This window comes from Mesoplodon mirus (assembly GCF_964341445.2).
Source record: "Mesoplodon mirus genome assembly, chromosome: 1".
Classification (NCBI taxonomy): domain Eukaryota; kingdom Metazoa; phylum Chordata; class Mammalia; order Artiodactyla; family Ziphiidae; genus Mesoplodon; species Mesoplodon mirus.
In genome coordinates, this window is record NC_138976.1 from 42,772,406 (window position 1) to 42,793,142 (window position 20,737).

The 20,737-nt window shown below is 41.2% G+C and overlaps 1 protein-coding gene across 2 annotated transcripts in view; it reads left to right on the forward strand.

Moving 5' to 3' along the window:
• GOLM1 (golgi membrane protein 1) overlaps window positions 1-20,702 on the forward strand; it is a 63,690-nt gene extending 42,988 nt beyond the window's left edge. The window contains exons 6-10 of one of the 2 annotated variants that reach the window (XM_082609237.1): window positions 5,344-5,473; window positions 10,325-10,484; window positions 11,156-11,428; window positions 13,013-13,126; window positions 18,171-20,702. In XM_082609237.1, the coding sequence (XP_082465363.1) occupies window positions 5,344-5,473; window positions 10,325-10,484; window positions 11,156-11,428; window positions 13,013-13,126; window positions 18,171-18,247 (754 nt within the window). In that variant the 3' untranslated portion in view covers window positions 18,248-20,702. The remainder of the gene's footprint in view (window positions 1-5,343; window positions 5,474-10,324; window positions 10,485-11,155; window positions 11,429-13,012; window positions 13,127-18,170) is intronic. The other variant, XM_082609238.1, reaches the window with a different exon arrangement.
• Window positions 20,703-20,737: the final 35 nt, after the last annotated feature.

The following is a 20,737-nucleotide window of genomic DNA, read 5'->3' on the forward strand; positions in this document are numbered from 1 at the left end:
ATCTTTCTGATCACTTTAAAACTAAATACTACTAAAACCAGGAAGCCTCAAATACATAAATATGCATAGGACACATGCAAACAATGCAAAGGAAATGTCATTAGAGAACATGCATATGGAACCTTCTTCAGCTAGGCCAGTGGCTCTCAGTGGGTGGCAGTTTTGCTACCAGGAGACCTTGGGCAATGTCCCAAGACATTTTTGGTTGTCACAACTCAGAGGAGGTGTTACTGGCATATCGTGGGCAGAGGACAGAGATGCTGCTACATCCTGCAAAGCACAGGGCTGCTCCCACAACAGAGTGTTTATCTGGCTCAGGGCACCAACGGTGTCGAGTTGAGAAACGCTGAGTTAGGCTGGTAAGTCACTGGAAAGCATTCAGACCAAAGTGAAGTGCTGCAGTCTTCTTATTCATCCTTGAAAGATACCTTAACACACATATTTCCCTTCCATTGACTGAAATACAAGAAGCCGTTAATGGCCTCACTTGATAAATGCTGACCCAGAAGATTCTGACCTAGCTGGAAATCGGCCAGGGCCCAGTGACAAGGAGGGCAGCTCTGCTTCCGTGTGGGAGTGTTCAGACAGGCAGGGAGCAGAATACTCAAACCTGGTGGCCGTGCGTGCAGGATGCACTCTTTTTCTCTCAGGAAGTTGATAGGTAAATTGAAAAAGCTGACTGACTGCATCTATTTTACTAGTTGTGCCCAAAACCTTGTACCAGATATAGGATGCTTCCCATCCTATATCTAATGTGTATAAAATGTTGAAAGCTGGAATGAGTTAGGTTTTCTTAACTTCCTGTGGTTATACAGACCCTTTTTGAGAATTTGATGAAAGGTGTAGACTCCTTGTTAGCAATTTTATAAATGGATATATACACAAAGTTGCATGTTCAATTTGAGGGACCGCTGAAGCATACCTGCATGCCCTCTTCATTGTTTCCTTAGGCTCCTCTTGGCTGCGACAGTTTATCAAGCCTTACTTACTTTTTATGGTTTGGATTATTTTTTATTAGTTTTGAGGAGTACCGGTCAGGTATTTTGTAGAATGTCCTTCAGTTGGGATTTATCAGATGTTTTTCTCGTGAAACTGGGGCAACACATTTTTGAGAGGAAGGTCACAGAGGTAAAGTGCCATTCTCATGGCTTCACATCAAGGGTACGTGCTATCAGGATGACTTACACTGTTGATCACCTGATTGAGGTAATGTGTATCAGGTTGTTTCACTATAAAGTTACTCTGTTTTTTTTCTCCCTTTATGCTATAATCTTTGGAAGAAATTCACTATGCTTAGGCTACACTTAAAGATTGGGAAGTTATGCTCCACTTCCCCAAGGATGGAGTGTCTACACAGATGATTTGGAATTTTCCTGCACAGGAGATTTGACCCTTCTTCTTATCTATCTGTCTAATTATTTATATCAGTATGGATTCATGAATATTTTGGGTTATAATCTAATACTATCTTATTTATTTTTTCTTTTGCTTACATTTTTTTCCAGCTTTTGCCAGTGGGAACTCTTTCAGTTGATTCCTTTATCCAATTGACATATCCCTGATATTGTGGGTTTGGTCCCCCGCTGCTTTTAAAATTACTTGTTTATACTCTGGCACCAAAAGATGCTCCAGACTCATTTTCATATATTTCCTGTCCCAGTCCTAGAATCAACCAATCAACCATTTCTCCAAGGAGCCCTTGTTCTTTTGATTGGAGAATGGTATTAGAAACCAAGATCTGGGTACTAGGTGTGTTTGTTGCTACTAGGGTGTCATTGCTGCTAGGCTCTCTCAGATGACAGAGCAAAGAGATATATGTGTGTGTATACTAACTTGTGTTATATATAGATACTGATAAATATTTCTGTATGTATTCATCTGTATCTAAATTAAACTAAACATGAATTTGTACTGCTGTCCCCAACTCTAATCCATTTACATTAACATAATAGTATGTAATTGGTTATGTTCTCAACCTGGGACGCTATTCAATTATTTTATCAATGTTTTGTGACTCAAAATATTTTTTAAAATTTATTTTCTTTTACTTTTTTGGCTGCGTTGGTTCTTAGTTGCAGCATGCGGGATCTTCATTGAGGCATGTGGGATCTTCCATTGCAGCGTGGGCTCTTTGCTGCGGTGCGCAGGCTTCTCTACAGTTGTGGCATGTGGATTTTCTCTCTCTAGTTGTGGCGCGCGGGCTCCAGGGCGTGGGGGCTCTGTCATTTGTGGCACGTGGGCTCTCTTGTTGAGGCGCATGGACTTAGTTGCCCTATGGCATGTGGGATCTTAGTCCCTGACCAGGGATCGAACCTGCATCCCCTGCATTGGAAGGTGGATTCTTTACCACCAGGGAAGTCACAGTGACTCAAAACATTTTGAAACTGCCTGTGGCACAGACCGGTCAGTGCTTATCCAAATCCATTCATCTTTTTGCCCAGCAAAAATACTGGGCAAATTCCTTGTAGTTAGGTATGGCCAGGTGACTAAGTTCTGGCCAGTGGGGAAAGGAAATCGTGGGGTGGGACTTACAGGAAGGCTTCTGAGAATAAGGACAGTCCACTGCACATCCCTTTCCTTTACCTTTTCTCCTCCCTCCTTCCTGCTGCCTGGGCTTCACACAAGATGGCTGGACCACTCGCAGCTATCCTGGATCATGAGGTAACCATGGGGATAGAAACCAGTGTTAGGATATTGAAACAGCAAGAGAAGCCTGAATTTTTGATGACTCAGAGCTGCCATACCCTGGATTTCTTTCATGTGAGGAAAAAATAAACTGCTACTTTTTGGCCTTTTTGTTTCACCTAGCCAAACCCGATGCTAACTTATACTTTTTGAAAGTGCCTTTAAATATTGTTGTTTCTTAAACTAGATCATTTTCATCAATGCTCATCTATTACCCCCAAAAAAGCCTTCTTAGGAAACGCCATTTAGAATTGAGTCCTGGGCTTCCCTGGTGGCGCAGTGGTTGAGAGTCCGCCTGCCGATGCAGGGGACATGGGTTCGTGCCCCGGTCTGGGAAGATCCCACATGCCGCTGAGCGGCTGGGCCCGTGAGCCATGGCCGCTGAGCCTGCGCGTCCGGAGCCTGTGCTCCGCAGTGGGAGAGGCCACAACAGTGAGAGGCCCGCGTACTACAAAAAAAAAAAAAAAAAAAAAAAAAAAAAAATAGAATTGAGTCCTAAACAATAAGGAGTAGAGAAAGGAGATTAGGAGATGTTAGGAAAAGAGAACCTGGGGAGCCCAGAGTGATCTGGGCAAGGCAGATAGCATCATGCGGTCATGGAGGGGAGGGAGTAAGAGTAGTATCTTGAGGATGGGCGTGAAAGTGACTAGTTATGTGGACCTTGCTGGGAAAATCTTCTCTTTCACAGATTCTGTTGATGTGAATGTTAGGTCTTTTGTAATAGTCACACAGGTCCATGAAGCTGTGTCCTTTCTCCTTCCCCAGTCTGTTTTCTCTCTGTGTTTAGATTGGGTAATGTCTATTGTTCTGTCTTCCAGTTCATTGATTCTTTCCCTTTCTGAGTTTAAAAATTTTGGTTATTGCATTAAATTTCCATTTGGTTCTTCTTTATATCTTCCCTTTCTTTGCTAAGACTTGCTGTTTCTTTGCTGAGACTATTTAGTTTTTCATTTCTGTCAAGCATGTTTTAATTACTCATTGAAACATTTCTCTGGTGGCTGCTTTAAAGTCTTTGTCAGATCATCTTAACTTCTCTGTCATGTTGATTTGGTATCTGTTGATTGTCTCTTTTTGTTCAATTTAAGATCTTCTTGGTTCTTCATATGATGAATGATCTTTGATTGAAACCTCCGGGCAGTGGTGGTGAGAGCCCTGGCTCTTCATTGACGTCCTCTGACGCCACCACCTGGGGAGAGGGAGGGGGACCTCTTTAGTGTCAGATGGGGATGGAAATGCAGGCTTCCCATGTAATCTCCAATGACACCACTGCGTTGTTCTAGATCCTAAGGTCCCTAGCCAGTCTGCCTTCGTCTCTCCATCTTTTAGAGTCTTCTTATGTTTGTTTTATTTATTTATTGTTTTAAATGTTTAATTCTCATGGCAGACAATGTTAGTCACGTACACCACCCTACTTCCTCTTTTTTTTTTTTTTTTTTTTGGCTGCACCATACGGCATGTGGGATCTTAGATCCCGGACCAGGGATTGTTCCTGCGCCCCCTGCATTGGAAGTGCGGAGTCTTAACCACTGGACCACCAGGGAAGTCCCTGTTGGTTTTAAATGTAATGTCCAGAGTTCTAGTTGTGCTTAGTGGAGGAAGAGTGAAAAATACATCTATCCCATCTTCCCGGAGTAGAAGTCCAATTCAGATTGGACACTACCCAGAGGTAGCACAAACCCCACATGTTATGGGGCTCAGTCCCACAAGACTGCCCCTACTTTGGACGCTAGTCATAAGTTCTTGGTGGCCCCAGACCACCTGTTCTTTTTGCCTGGTAGCTACAAATTCAGGCCTTCCCCAACCCCCTCAGGAGCAGTAATTCTCTAGAACTCAGGAAAGTTCTAAACTTACAATTGCAGTTTTATTATAAAGGATACAACTCAGGAATAGCTAAATGGTAGAGACTCATAAGGCAAGGTCTGGGGTGGAGGTAGGGGGCAGCAGGAACTTCTGTTGGAGTTGGGGTGCCACCTTTCTGCTTCACAGGTATGTTCACCAAACAGGAAGCTCGCCAAGCCTCATAGTCCAGGGTGTTTATCTGAGGTTTTATTACATAGGTGTGACTGATTGAGTCATTGGCCACGTGTTTGAACTCAATCTCTAGTCTCTCCCTGCTTCCTGAAAAATGGGGCTGTAAGTTCCAGCCCTCTAATCATATGGTTGGTTCCCCTGGCCGCCAGCCCCCATCCTAAAGCTATGTTGGCTCCTCCCAGTAAGTCAGCTCATTAGCATAAACTCAGGTATGGTCTACAGGGGCCCATTATATATAACAGAAGACACTCCTGTTACTCAGGAAATTCCAAGTGTTTTAGGAGCTCTGTGCAATAGTTGGGGACAAAGACCACATTTTTTTTTTATTATGCTACAGATTATATTTTAAAAATTTGTTTTTTCTAACCAGTGAAGTTCACTTATTTTACAACAGTATGACATATTTTTTTGTAACTTTCAATTAACTCCAGTTTTCTTGTCATTTAATAACTGAAAACACATTTGTTGCCCTGCCTGTGTCCTCTTCAGATAAAGTGCGGGAAGCAGGAAAGAGATGAACTGTGTCTCATTGGGAATTGGATTTCACTGTCAGAGCAGGGACAGACATGCTATATAGACGCATCTCTAAATAGCTGTCCTTTCATTTGCTTGCTTTCACCTTCACAGGAACCAGTGCATCAATCAGATGAAAGAGGTGAAGGAGCAGTGTGAAGAGCGAATAGAAGAAGTCACCAAAAAGGGAAATGAGGCTGTAGCTTCCAGAGACCTGAGTGAACAAAAGGACCAAAGCCAGCAGGTAATCCTGGCTTTTTTCTGCCGAGGATCCCCCAAAGGTCTTCCTACCCTCTCTTCAGGCATTTTCTTCCTTCATCTGCTCTCTGACTCGCTCTAGTTCCCTGACACACAACAGCCTGGTCCCGGGATGCAGGGTCTCTGGCGGAGCATGCTGGCCTCCAGGCCTGGTCCCTGTGCTCCGGGCCATAAGGCGATTGCTTCATTTAAAGCTCACAGCCACCCTGGGAGAGAGTTGTTGTTGTTGTTTTCTTGTTTGGAGGGCTCTGAGGCCCATGGAGGCGGTTCGAAACTGTCCCAAGGTCACAGTACCCCGTCAGTGATGGAGCTGATCAGAGCCCGTGCTATCAGGCTGCTTCTTGTGAAAGCACAGCCCATGAAAACGCTGCTCACAGCCTTCTGGGGATCTTGGTTTGTTTTAAATACAGCACTTTTATTGAGGTATAATTCACCTACCATATAGTTCACCTATATAGTATTTATAATTCAGTGGGGTTTAGTATATTCACAAAGTTGTGCAGTCATCATCACAGTCAATTTTAGAACATTTTCATTACCCCAAAAGAAATCCCATACCCATTAGCTCACTCCCCTTTTACCCCCAGTCTCTGGAGCCTGAGACAATCTCTGATCTATTTTCTCTGCAGATTTGCCTTAATCTGGATATTTCATATCAATGGAATCATACTGGTTTTCACATAGCATAATGCTTTCAGGATTCATCCATGTTGTAGCATGTATGAGTACCTCCTTTTTATGGCTGAATAATATTCCATTGTGTGACTATACCACATTTTATTTATTCATTGGTCAGTTGATGGGCATTTGGGTTATTTCCACTTTTTGGCTACTGTGAATAATGCTGCTGTGAACATTCATGCACACATTTTTGTGTGAACGTAAGCTTTCATTTCTCTTAGGTATACTGTATACCTAGGAGTAGCATTGCTGGGTCGTATGGTAACTCAACTCTCCTTAATGTATTGAGAAACTGCCATACTGTTTCTGAAAGTGATCATACTCTTTTACACTCCTACCAGCAGTTTATGAGGGTACCAGTTTCTTTACATCCTTGCCAACTCTTGTTATTATCTGTCTTTTTCACTATAACCATCCTAGTAGGTGTGCAGTGGTATCTCACTGTGGTTTTGATTTGCATTTCCCTTATAACTGATGATTTTGAGCATCTTTTCATATGCTGTATTGGCTCTTGGTATATCCTCTTTGGAGGAATGTCTGTTTATATCCTTTGTCCATTTTGAAATTGAGTTATTTTTATTATTTAGTTGTAAGAGCTCTTTATATATTCATATAAAGATATTGGATGTATGATTTGCACATATTTTTCCCATTCTTTGAGTTGTCTTTTCACTTTCTTGATAGTGTTCATTGAAGCACAAAAAAGTTTTTTGGGCTTCCCTGGTGGCGCAGTGGTTGAGAGTCCGCCTGCCGATGCAGGGGACGTGGGTTCGTGCCCCGGTCCGGGAGGATCCCACATGTTGCGGAGCGGCTGGGCCCGTGAGCCATGGCTGCTGGGCCTGTGTGTCCAGAGCCTGTGCTTCGCAGCGGGAGAGGCCACGGCAGTGAGAGGCCCACGTAGTGCAAAATAAATAAATAAATAAACAGATAAATAAATAAATAAGTTTTAAATTTTCATTATGTCTAGTTTAATTTTTCTTTTGTTGCTTGTTCTGTTGGTATCATGTCTAAAACCACTTTGCCTAATCCAGCATCCTGAAGATTTATTCCTGTATTTTCTTCTGAGACTTCTATAGTCGTTTTATAGTATAGTATAGTATAGTATAGTTTTATATATAGTTTTATAGTATAGTATAGTATAGTTTTTATAGTATTTAGTTCTTACATTTAGTCCTATGATTCATTTTGAGTTAATTTAATTTTTGTATATGGTGTGAGCTAATGGTCCAACTTTATTATTTTGCATGTGGATATCCAGTTGTCTCAACACCATTTGTTGAAAAAAAAAAACTATTCTTTTCCCCACTGAGTTGCCTTGGCATCCTTGTCAAAAAATCAGTTTACTGTAAATATGAGGGTTTATTTTTAGACTCTCTGTTCTGTTCCATTGATCTCTTTTTCTGTCCTTATGTCCATACTACACAGTCCTGATTACTGTATCTTTGTAGTAAGCTTTGAAATCAGCAGCTTTAACTGCTCCAACTTTGTTCTTCTCTTTCAAGATTATTTTGGCTATTCTGCACTGGTTGACTTTCTGTATGAATTTTTGGATCCACTTGTCAATATCTTCAACAAAGCCAGGTGGGATTTTGACAGAGATTACATTGTCTGTACGTCAGTTTGGGAAATGTTGCCATCTTAACAATATCCAGTCTTCTGTTGTGTGAATGTGGGATGTCTTTCCACTTAAGTCCTTTAAAAGTCTTTTTCAGTAATATTTTGTAATTTTCAGAAGTCTTGCACTTCTTTTGTACAATTTATTTCTAAGTATTTTTTGCTGCTATTATAAATGGAATTGTTTTCTTAATTTCATTTTCGAACTGCTTATTGCTAGTGTGTAGAAATACAATTCATTTTTTATATTGATCTTGTATCTTTCAACCTTGCTGAACTTGTTTATTAGTTTGAATAGTATTTTTTTTGATTCCTTAGGATTTTCTGTATTAAGATTATGTCATCTAAAAATAGTTTACATCTTCCTTTCTGATCTGGATGCCTTTTATTTCTTCTTATTGCTTAATATCCCTGGCTAGAACCTCCAGTATAATGTTAAATAGAAGTGGTGAGGGTAGACATCTTTGTCTTGTTCTTGATCACAGAGGGAAAGCATTAAGTCTTTCACCATTAAGTCTGATGTTAGCTTGCAGGCATACCTCGTTTTATTGTACTTCACAGATATTTGTGTTGTTAACAAATTGAAGGATTGTGGTAACCCTGTGTTGAGCAAATAATTTTGGCTCCATGTTTTCCAGTTTGCTCACTTCATGTCTCTGTGTCACATTTTGGTAATTCTCACAATATTTCAACCTTTTTCATTATTACGTTTGTTACAGTAATCTGTGATCAGGGGTCTTTGATGTTACTATTGTAATTGTTTTGGCCTTTTTTAAGCAATAAAGTATTTTTTAATTAAGGTAGTACATTTTTTGGACATAATGCTATTGCATACTTAATAGACTACAGTATAGTGTAAACATAACTTTTATATGCACTGGGAAACCAAAAAATTGGTGTTACTCGCTTTATTGCGATGTTCACTTTATTGTAGTGGTCTGGAACCAAACCTGTGATGTCTTCAGGGTATGCCTATATATTTTTCATAGATGCACATTATCAAGTTGAGGTAGTTCCCCCCTATTCTTAATTTGTTGAGTGTTTTTATCAAGAAGAGCTGTTGGATTTTGCCAATGTTTTTTCTGCATTGAGATGATCATGTGTTTTTGTCCTTTATGCTATTGACATGGTATTACATTAATTGATTTTTAGATGTTAAACTAACCTTGCATTGCTGGGAGAAATCCTACTTGGCCATGGTGTATAATCCTTTTGTATGTTGCTTGATTTGATTTGCTAGAATTTTGTTGATGATTTGGGGGTCTGTATTCATATTAGGTCTATAGTTTTATTTTCTTATGATGTCTTTCTGGCTTTGGTGTCAGGGTAATTACTGGGCTCACAGAATGAGTTGGGAAGTATTCTTTCCTCTTCTGTTTCTTGGAAGAGTTTGTGAAGATTTAGAATTAAATGTTTGGTAGAATTCACCAGTGAGGCCATCTGGAACTGGGCTTTTGGGGGGCGGGGATTTTTAAATTACTGCTTCAGTCTCTTGCTGTAAGTCTGCTCAGATTTTCTACTTCTTCTTGAATCAGTTTTGGTAGTGTGTGTCCTCCTAGGAACTTGTCTGTTTCAGCTAAGTTATCAAACTTGTTGGCAAACAATTGTTCTTAGTATTTCCTTATAATAAAACTTTTTTATTTGTGTAAGGTTGGTAGTGTTATCCTCTTTCATTTTTGATTTTAGTAGTTTGAGTTTTTTTTATTCTCAGTTCATCTAGCTAAAGCATTGTCAATTTTTTTCATCTTTCAAAGAACTAACTTTTGGTTTCATTGATTTTATTTTCTTTTCCATATGTCATTAATTCCTGATCTAATCTTTATTATGTCCTTCCTTGCTTTAGGTTTAGCTTGCTCTCCTTTTTCAGGTATCTTAAGGTGAGAGATTAGGTTATTAATTTGAGATATATCTTTTTCCTTGAGATAGGCCTGTAAATGTCCCTCTTAGTACTGCTTTAACTGCCTTCCAGAAGTTTGATGTGTTGTGTTTTTAATTTTTCTCAAGGTATTTTCTAGTTTTCCTTGTGATTTCTTTGGCCCATTGGTTATTTAGGAGTATGTTATCTAATTTCCACATATTTGTGAATTTCTCAAAAAATTTCATTCCTGTTATTGATTTATAATTTCATTCCATTGTGACTGGAGACCATACATTGTATGATTTCAACATTTAAAATCTGTTGCAGTTTGTTTTGTGGCCTAGCATCTTTCTGTCCTGGAGAAGAATGTATTTTGCTCTGGTTGGGTTGGGTGCTCTGTAGATGACTGTTCAGGTGGTTTTTCATGTTGTTCAAGTCCTCTTTCCTCATTGATCTTCTGCTTACTTGTTAATACATATTAAAAGGTTTTTCTGGGAGATGTGGACCCAGCCTCAGATCTTCTGCTTTATGCCAGGTGGTAGGGCATGACTGGGGTAGAGTATGGCATTTCTCAGGGTTTCCATGTTCTTATTCATCAGAAGGACGTAGTGGTCCATTGCATTGCTCAGCGTTGTTGAAGGTTTATGGTCATCGAGCCCCTGGCTGCCTGTGCTCCTGTTTCAGCTCCGAGCCCCCAATGAGCCCCAGCCCAGGCCGCAGGAAGCAGGCCTGCCTCAGGCAGAGGTGCCACAAGCAAGAGGGAACGTGCCCAGCAACAGCGAGCCCCAGACACCAGTCCCCAGTTCTGAGGCGGCTTTGGATTTGAAGAAACAAGGCGAGAAAGGTAAGTGAAGCTTGGCAATGACACTTTTAAGCCCTCTTCAGGGTCCCATGCCAATAGAAAGCATAGCAATGGGTCATGCCCTCCAGTCCACACAGATACACAGGGCAGAGTGTGCTGCTGGCGGCCGGTGGGGACTCGGTAACGGGGCTGCAGGTGGCAGGTGAGTGTCTCTCTGGCACCTGGACTTGGAGCCACGGGCTTTTTCTCTGCCTTACTGATGTCTCACATTGTAAACTAAGTGCCTAGTTCTTTGGCAGCTCTGTAAAGGAAGGTCCAGGCAGAGCCTTTATTCAGGACAGTGGTGGGACTGTGGGATTAAGGGGACATGGCTGAGTCCTAGGCAGCTGTCACTGGCTCCCAAGCACTCGTCTTAAATAGGACGATCAGGTAGCCTCAGCAGTGCAGCCTCCTCCACTTGCAGGGTGTCTCTGTGAGTCAGATAACTTAGTCTGAATTTTTTTTCTAAGCCATTTCCTCTTCCTGGTGGTTCTGAAGATGAGCTGCGGGCATAGAGAGGCCTGGAGTCTGCTGAGGCCACAAAAGAAATGATCCACCTGCCCCATCAGTCCACAGTCCTTGGGAAGGCTCTGGGAATTGGGTGGTACGAAGGTTTCTGGTTTTGTCTTAATTAATTGCTAGTGAGGTCACAGCTAACTGTGTTCTGTGCACAGAGGGAACCAAGGAGATTCAGGTCGTCAGCAAGGAGGAGCTTCAGAGGGATGGTGCGGGGCTGTCGAAGGAGCTGGGGCGAGAGCAGAATGTGGAAGAAGACAGACGTGTGGGCGGAAAAGGCCATGGAGAACCCGGAGAACTGGGCCAAACCCCACAGGTGCCAGCTGCCCTGTTGGCAAGCCAGGAGAATCAGGAGATGGAGGAGGGCCCTGAGCGGGACCAGCTCGTCATCCCCGATGGGCAAGAGGAGGAGCAGAATGCCGACGAGGAAGGTGGGTGAGATTGTCCACCCGGCACCAGCGTCCTCAGTCTCCTTCCTGACGCGGGATGGGCAGCCATGAAGATTCCCAAACAGCAGGTCACCGTTTGGTGGTTGGTTTTGTCTGTTTTGTATGTGCTGTCCAGCAGGAGGCAGGACAGAAGAGCCATCACTCCCGGCACTTGGAACTTTTAGAAATAATATTCACAGGGAGCCCAGGGGGCTTTCCAGGTGGAAGACCTTGGGATGCGAGCTGAGCATCGAGCACACATAGGTCTTCTGCCTGGTGGACCCCGCGCCTCACCTTTGCTGCTGCACTTTCTCATGCGGCATCACCAGCAGTGCCTGGCGAGCAGACGGAGGAAGGAGGGACGGAAGGATTGGCTAGACGGAGTTTCACGCACGTTTGAGCCTTGCAGAAAAGTGACGTGGGAATCCCACCTTTCTGGTTTGGTTGACTTTTCTCTTTCTTAAAGAAAAGTGTGGGAAACTGAGATTAGCAGAATATTCTGGGATGTATTTTGGTCCCTGAAAGATGGGGAAAATTTCAATCCTAGCTAAGCCAGGAGTGCTTAGACAGAAGACACCTGTGTTCTGAGCCTGATCAAGTGACAGAAGTTGGGGAATGTACTTATTTGCAGAAGTTACCCTGATTCCATTTAAATCTTAACTTTCACTCAAGCTTCTGACGAGTGTGTTCTCACAAGTTTTCAGTTAAAGAATTGGGGGGAAAAATGAAAAAGGGAAACTCTGCTGGCTGATCAGATTGGCACTCAAGTTTCAGACCATTCAGTAGTTGGTCATCAAGTACAACCGCTACCAGTAGGCCTGAGATACTGCTGGGGCTGTGTGTCACACCTCGTCCTAGGTCAGCTGTAATGGTCTGATCAGTAGAATAAAGCTACAGGGCACGCAGGCCTGGGCTTTGTTTCCACTTCAGGCAGTGAGTGCAGGGAAATAGAACTAGAGCTGCCTTTTCCAGGCACACTTTTTTTAACAAAAGATTTTATTTACCTACCTATATACAGATATAAAATGTTTACATTAAATCCTATGTTTCTTGATTGCATTCCATCCCGATCTTCTTTTCTGGTTGCTCTTCTCTCCAGGGATGAATGCAGTGATGAATGATCTAATTCTGTGAAAATTTTATCCTTTGGCTCACAGTAGCCACTCCATTTCCTTCTCTCGGGGCAGTGAACCATTCTAAGGAGATGGCTGCCATTAACCAGCAACCCATAGTTTCCGAAAACAGTGGTGCCTTCCTTTAACCTTGAGTTGATTGTCTCTTTAAAAAACTGGGATTTTGGTTTGGTGAGCTAGTTACCCTGTTTCCAGCCTGGAATATAGCCCTTTATTTAGGGCCATATTTTGTATAGATTAAGAATTGGAGTGGGGCATACATAAGTAGAGAACTCCTGCATGGTATTCGCACTGGAAGCAAGCACATGCGTCCCTGTCATTTCCTGAGAGGAAGCAAAAAGATCTGATTGTTAAACCAGGATTGGGATAACCCCAGTACCTGGGCTCTGGTGTTCCTATGGCATCGAGAGAGAAATGATGTAGCTTATGTTTTATGGCTCTGCTACTTTTATAGGGAGAAACCAGCAAAAACTGGGAGCAGATGATGACTACAACATGGATGAAAATGAGGCAGAATCTGAAACAGACAAGCAGGCAGCCCTTGCGGGGAACGACAGAAACGGAAATGGTAATTAACGGTGGTGGGGGGGTCACCTTTCATTTCTGCTCTGTGGTCCTTCACTTTTGCAGTGACTATACACCGAATCCCAACAATAATAGTGTAAGTAATCCATCATTACAAGACTTTGTTTTCTTCAGAAGCCTTCGAGTGTAGGGGCAGTGGAGGGAGGTGAAGGGTTGAAAAGGCCACGACGAAGACCTGTCAGAAAGTCTGCATATATGATGTGGGGCTCAAGCCCACAGGAATCAGTGAGGATTTGTCTTCAGTGACATTTAGGGATTTCCCAACAAAATGATAGTTCACTGCTTCATTACTCCACAGCACCAGTTGAAAAGCCCTGATACACACACAGAGCTTCCAGGCAGCTGTTTATAGTAGCACTTTGTGTTATTGTTATTTTGAATTTTTGAGGAGTCCAGGCCAGCAGGATGATCAGATTCTGGATCTGTCTGCCTCTTGTGACTGGATTCAGGTTGAACATTTTATAGGTGCAGTTGTGTTCCTCTCGCTTCCCACCAGGAGGCACGGAATGGCAGGTTGATCCTTGGTTAAGGTGGTGCCCACCAGGTCTTTCCGTTGCAAAGGTCCATATTCCCTGTGTAATACATTGTCTAGAGGGGGATGCTTTGAAATAGTGTGGCTTTACCATCCATTGAAAACCATTGTCTAATAACTCCTCACATTTATTAACTGCCATTCTTTAAGGGCCCCCTCACCCCTGACGTGTACACATGTGAGTGTGCACGTGCACACACACACACTGTCTTCCCCCCTTTAGTATCACTGTGGACTCAAGGTTTCCTTTTTTGAAATTCATTTTTCCATCAGACTCTTGGTGTTTGTTTCTAAGAGCTCTTTATATGCTGGGGACGTTGGCCTTTATCTGTGACTTAAGTTGCAAATACTGCCTGGGAGTGTGTCTTGGTTTTGCTTATGGTTTTTTGCCATGTGTTTTGTCTTTTCTTGTATTGCCTCTAGATTTTGAGTCATAGTTTTCTCATCTAGACTTGAAAGGAATTCACCCATGTTTTTGTTCAGTATGCTTTCAAATTTTTCTTTTGGTTCCATTGTGAAATAAAACAGATTCACAAAACCACACATAACAAGTGAGTTTTTAGAAGGTAAACACGTTGTAACTGCCCCCCTGCCTCCCTGGTCAAGAAATAGAACTTAGGGGGTCCTCCTGAGGCTCCTTCTCTGTTGCTTGTCCTGTCCCAGCACCTTTCCTCCTAGAAATGCCTATCCTGACCTTCCCATTCGGCATTTTCTTGAATTTCTTTATGGGTTTATCACTCAAGGGGGCATCCCTGGACACCATAGTTTAGTCTTGCCCGTTTTCTTAAATTTGATATGTCTTTAAGTCTCTGAGTCTCCAGGTTCCCCCTCCATTCCTTTCTTCTTGTTTACAGTCTGTTAAAGAGCCATAGCTGTTTGACCTGGAATTTCCCACAATCTGGATAGTGTTGATTGTGTATTTATGGTTCGGTGTGGTGTATTCTTCTTTTCTCCCTATTTCCTGCAGATCACCAGTTGATATCTAGGTGGTATTTTAATTCAACTGTTCCTATTTCATTTGTTAATTGGAATATTTTATAAATAGATGTCAGTGGTATTCATATAGCATAGGCAGGATAAATGCTTCTCCTAAGCATTGGTAATTTACTGTGAAATTCACCAATTTTCACAGTAAGGAATTACTTCCTCTCATCTCCTGAAGGTGACCATTTAAGAAATATAAACTTGAGGATTTTAACCTTTTTGACAGGTTTCACTCAGTTGCATTTATTATCCTTTTTGAAGTTCACATTGTCCCATCTTCTTTGGCCAGTGGGGTCTTCCTCACTTTCACCTGAACTTTTTGGTTCTTTTGTCCCTGTCCTGCTCAGCTACTGCTTCACTCTACACAGTGCTTTTTCTCTATGAGGGGCTCTACCTAGGAAGGACCCAGAAAGGAGCCAGTTTCAGAGGGAGCCTCCACCAGCTCCTTTGTCTTTACCATGGACACTCTGTGGTCACTTGGTATGGGAGTAGCAGAAACACTGCCACTTCCAGCTGCAGTTCTCCCACTGGCCCAGGTACTTTCTGGTGTAAACCTGTTGGCTGTTAGGGCTTCTGTTGTTCTCAGGTCCATCTGATGCTCCATTGCTTCCCTGTTTTCTTTCGATGCCCCTATCCTATGGGTCGCTGTCCATGGTTTGTTTTTAACCGCTTGTGTTCGGGAGGTCTGCAGGACTCCTTGTCATCTAGTTTTGTTCTAAATGTTCTCCAGTTTTTGTTTTTAAATTTAGTTGCTTTATGTAGGGACTCTGAGAGATTCAAAAACTACACCACTGTTTCTACCATCTTTCCAGAATCCTCCTCTGCTTTCATATTTTACATTTAGATCTCGATTCATTTGAATCATTTCAGATGTATTCAGGTGAATGGCACAAGGTGTGGGTCCAATTTTCGTTTTCCAAAGGTGTTTCCAATTGGCTCAACACCATCTTAATTCACCGTCTCAAAGTTAGTGATTTGAGGTGCTACCGTCATCAAACACTAAATTTTTATACGTACTTGGTCCTAATTTTTGGATTTTCTATTTTTGTTCCATTGGTTTGTCTCTTGATTTGCAGTGTACCACATTACTCTTAACAGCTTTTTAAAAAAACATATGTGGCAAGTTGAGTTCCTCTGGAAAATCCCAGCCAACATCTCTTTGAATAATGCTTCTTTCATTTTTGATTCCTTCTTGAATTCAGATTAGAAGTATATTAGATCTTCTCAGTCTATTTGTGTCTCTTACCCTCTTTTTCATATTTTGCATTTCTGCCTTTCTGATCTGTGTTGAGAATTATTTCCTCAGAATATCTTCCAATTCAAAAATTTTTCCTTCAGCTATGCCTTATCTGTTCTTTTTCATTTCTAAACTTTCTACTTGGCCATTCTTTATGGGCCCTTATTCCTTGCTCATGTTTTCAAACATCTTTTATTTCTCTATCAGGGTTTCATATTTCATATTTTCCAATTGCAATATCTGAAAACTTTGTGGGTGTTTCTATTTTGTTTCTGCAGGCTCTCCTCGATCCCTTGTTTCCTTATTGTGTTTTGTGCTTCTTAACTGTGAGCTACTGCTTTCCTTGGAACTTTATCTGTGGGAAGTCTTTGAGGACTGAGTCACAGTTGTATTGGATTAGAGAAGGTCGTTTGCCTCTGCCAGTCTCAAGGAGGGTACTACAAACTCACAACCCCTTCAATAAAGTAGATTGTTGTCTTCAGGGTTTTTTTTTTTTTGGACCACATGGAAAAATGTGAGTTCAAAGTATATTCCTATACAATCATCTCATGCAGTTAAGAATCCCCCACTCCACACACTAGGCTTTCTTGCTGTCCCCCTTTCATTGCAAGTTTATTTCCTATTACCTTTAAGCCAAGGATGTGAACCTTTGGGGTTTCAGCTTTATATAGGCATTCCCTTCTTGACTCCCCACCTTGAGGGGAGCCCTTGTCTTTAGGGCCTGTCCTCCTGCACCTTTTGAAGCTGTGAAGGGAGAAGCCCAGAGTCTTCAGGCTTCAGCAGAAGTCCTCAGGGCAAAAGCTGGCATTGATGCTTATTACCTTCAGGAGTTCCACTTCAGTTTTGGCCTCAGATTCCTCCTTTTAGTGTCATTCATAGGCAACGCATTTTAATGTTTAATTAAATTTTTTTTTCACTTTTCATTTTGAAATAATTTAGAGTTAAAAAAAAAATAGTAAGAATTTCCATATATCCTCCATCCAGGTCCCCCAAATGTTAACATCTTATGTAACCACAGTACAATTATCAAAATGAAGAAATTAATACTGATAAAATGCTGTATCTATAGACATTATTCAAATTTCTTGAATTGTCCAACTAATATCCCTTTTCTGGTCCAAGATCTAATCCAGGATCATACACTGCATTTAGCATTGTACTTAGTGTCTTTTAACCTGGAACCTTCTGTCTTTATCATTTATATCATTGATAATTTTTGAAGTGTTCTGGCCAGTTGTTTGGTAGAAAGCTGTTTGATTCAACAATGCATCCTTAAAAACTATCTTTCATATTTTATCCAGCATGTCACTCACTACAGTTGGTTGTTTGGGGTTTCTAAAATTGGAAGTCTTAAGCTGATTTTTAAATTATTTTCATAGACTCTTTAGGTAATTTCTTTTTTTAATGCAAAAGATGAACACATTAGGAGTCAGAATTTTAAACAGATACAAGTTAGATGTGTGACTTTGCAGTGAAGCCTTGGGATCATTCATCCCTTACACCCAGGTGTCCTTGTAAGGATGTGACCTTGTACCTGCTAAGACTTTAAGCAAATTGAGGAGTTTGGCAAAGGAAAGAAGCTAAATGTTGTGTCAGCTCTTTTAAGAAAGAATTTTAAGTTGAAATCATTTTAAAATTATGTCATCAAGATAGTTTAAGACCCTGCTTGCTCCAGGGAGAATTAGAAGAAAGAGGCATTAGCTCCAACTTTATTAGAGAACTTAAGGCAGTCGTTTATTTAATAAAATTGTCAGCCATTTTAACGTGCAGTAGTTGTAAATGAGGATCTTGGTTTTAGGTTTTATTTGTGATGTGTCTTTTTACGTCCTTTGTGTATCAAAGGATAGAGTAAGGAGGCTGGAAGCCAGGTCTAGACATCAGCTCTGTAATGAGAGCTTTGGCGTCATGAAAGCTGACCTAAGCTGCAAATGGCTTTTAGGAGGCAGTGTGCTTACGGCTAGAGGTGCAGGAACAGAGATTCAGGCAACCCACAAGGTTCACGATCATGTCAAAAGTTCCATGAGAGTACGTTTCATATTGTCCATTTGACAGGACGTTATTTCACTCTTGCACACAATTACAGAGTTTTTAGATGGTTTAGCTACCTTGTCCTTGATTAGCAGTGCAATTCCACATTGTAATGTTACTGTGGGAGATACAGTCCTCTTTATGACACGGCTTCTAGACATTTATGTCCAATGGGACCTGCCTGGGCTGGGTTTCTCAAAATGTTTAATACTAGAACATTATGTTGTTGTTGTTTTCCTTTTTTAGTTCTTAACGCTGAAAATCAGAAAGGAGGCACAATACATTTACTAGAACAGCGAGAAAAGAGGAATCACACACTCTGAATCAAACTGGAATCACACACTTTGTGTCAGAATTGAACAGAGATCACTACAAAATATTCATGAGGGATTGAATACTGTGAAATGTACTAAGTAAAATATCTAAAGATGATTACTGTGGAGTTTTAGTTTGTATTTACTATGTAGGAAAATGAGATTGTCTTTGAGACACTTTTGAAGTGTCTGTATTGAGATGTCAAAATTGTCGAAATGTGTTGGCTAATAGGTATTTCATGAGAAGATCAACACCAGAAATAGAACACAGGTTCTCCTTCAAGGACGGCAGCAGTAGGATTCTACTGTGGAAGTAACTTCTGACGTGAAGGAGACCCACCGCACTTACAGAGCTCCTTGTCCTCAGTCCCCTCTGGAGTCATTCTCTTCTCCACATGCTGTGCTGAGTGACGGGTACCAGCCCGTTATTTCTCCTCGGTGGGCACTGAATGATTTTTGGTTTATCTTCTTGTACCCACCTCTGGTTCTGACAATCAGTGGCCTAGAGCACTGAGTGTTAACACAAACATCACTAGCAACAGTGTTAAACAAGTCTAAACACAAAGGTGTTTTGTGCGATAATTTTTAAAAAAGATTACTTGTATAATAACCCTTGTCATTAATGTACAAAATGCTTTTAAGTGACTTGTAATTTGAATACTTGTGATGTATACTTGCTTTGCTTAATATGTGTGGGCAAAGCAAAATCTTGCGTAACAAGTCCTTAGACTTTTGTGGATTAGACTTTTGACACAGCAGGGGCCAAAGCAGAGCTGACCCTGGCTGCCTGCGGCAGAACAGTGAGGGCAGCACAGTACTGTGGGGAGAACTGCCTACTTCGCTACTAGAAGAAAAGAAGAGAAAGCTGATGTTGAAGGATACATTACAAATTTGGAAAGATTAGAAAGTCAAGAGAAATGCAATAGTTGTTTGTGTCAGTTTACATTTAGCCTGTGGTAAAGGACTATCACAAAACTGATTTAAAAATCAAAAGTTAATCTGAAAACGACTAATCATAATTTACATGAATAGTGATGTCAGGTTTGACTTGAGTTGGTTCTTAACATTTTAAGGTAAATAGGCTCTTGCCGAGCTTGTGAATGACTGGCAATGTCACACTAATGACCTTTAGTGAGGCTCTCTAAAGGGTAGGTGGGTGGCGATGCTTTACTAAAATACATTTTGAGTCATGGGATTTGAGATGCAGGGGCCTCAGGTCATTGGACATAACTAACTCCCTTGTTTACAGAGAAGAAACTGGGGCCCGGAGGAGTTCTGAAGCTTCTCCAGGCCAGCAGCCCGTGAGCTGGAGTGCCTGCATCCTGGCCAGCTGTGGACTCCGGGTGCCACTGGCAGTCACTGAGGGCAGGTCCTGGTTTGCATTCAGGTTAAGATCTCCAACTCGAATGCTGTGTGATATTCTCCTACCTAATCACTAAGATTAAACTTTCTACCCAGAAAAGGCAACTGAAGAAGGGTATGAAAGTAGCTTTATAAATCTAAGTCCTTGTCCAGCCTCCCTCTGTGTCTTAGTCTTAGGGTTGATATTCTCTCTTGCTTAGCCTTTATTCATCTCATGTTTAATCAGTGTGCCTAGAGTTGCTGAGAAATAAAATACTGTTAGTTCAACTTTTAAAACTGCTTTCAGTTTTCCCTTCATCCCCTGTTGGATCCCTAAGGAATCAGCTTGTAAACTGTGATTAAGCATGGTGGTTTGCCTTATAAATTCAACCTTTTGTGGAATGAGATGTCATTGTAAATTTAAAAAATCATGATTTCATCTCCTGTACAGAGGCACCAAAAGGCCATTTGTTCAGGAGGTGTGTACTTTAGCTATTTCTTCAAGCAGTCATGCTTTATTACTGTTGACTTCCCTTGGGATCACAGACACCTCTTCCAAGGAATAATCTAGAGGTGTCAGTTATTTAAAAAACAAACAAAACCTGTGTAATAAGCATCAAATAGATATCAGACCCCTAACCTTGGTCTTTTGGGTTCATTCAAAATTAAACCAGCAGGTAGTCCAATTTTTAATAGGTATAAACTCTATTTGATTCACAACCCTCCTCTATACTCTCAGATGGTGAGCAGACAGGAGTGATGATTCATTTGATCTTTTTTCCTGCAGGTAGGACTGCACATGAAGATTCCCTAAGCAATTTTAGATTCGATTTCATGAATTATCTTAATCACCACACACAGTATACCTTTGTGTGATAGAATTTGAGAAACAAACCATTATCTGTTAAGTCAGTATGCTGTCATTAAATAACTAGATTGATAACTAGCCTGATTGTTTTAATTGGTAATAGGTGGCTATCATTCATAGTAGAACTTGGAATGGTGTAAGAGAATTGTGATTTCAGGGTCCTTTAAGGTCCAGGGGGAATTGGTCTATTCCCACTATGTATTTTAGCCTAAAAGATTATTATAAATAATAAATGATAATTTATAGGACACTCAACCAGCTTCTAACACTTGTCTTTGAAATAAGTTTGA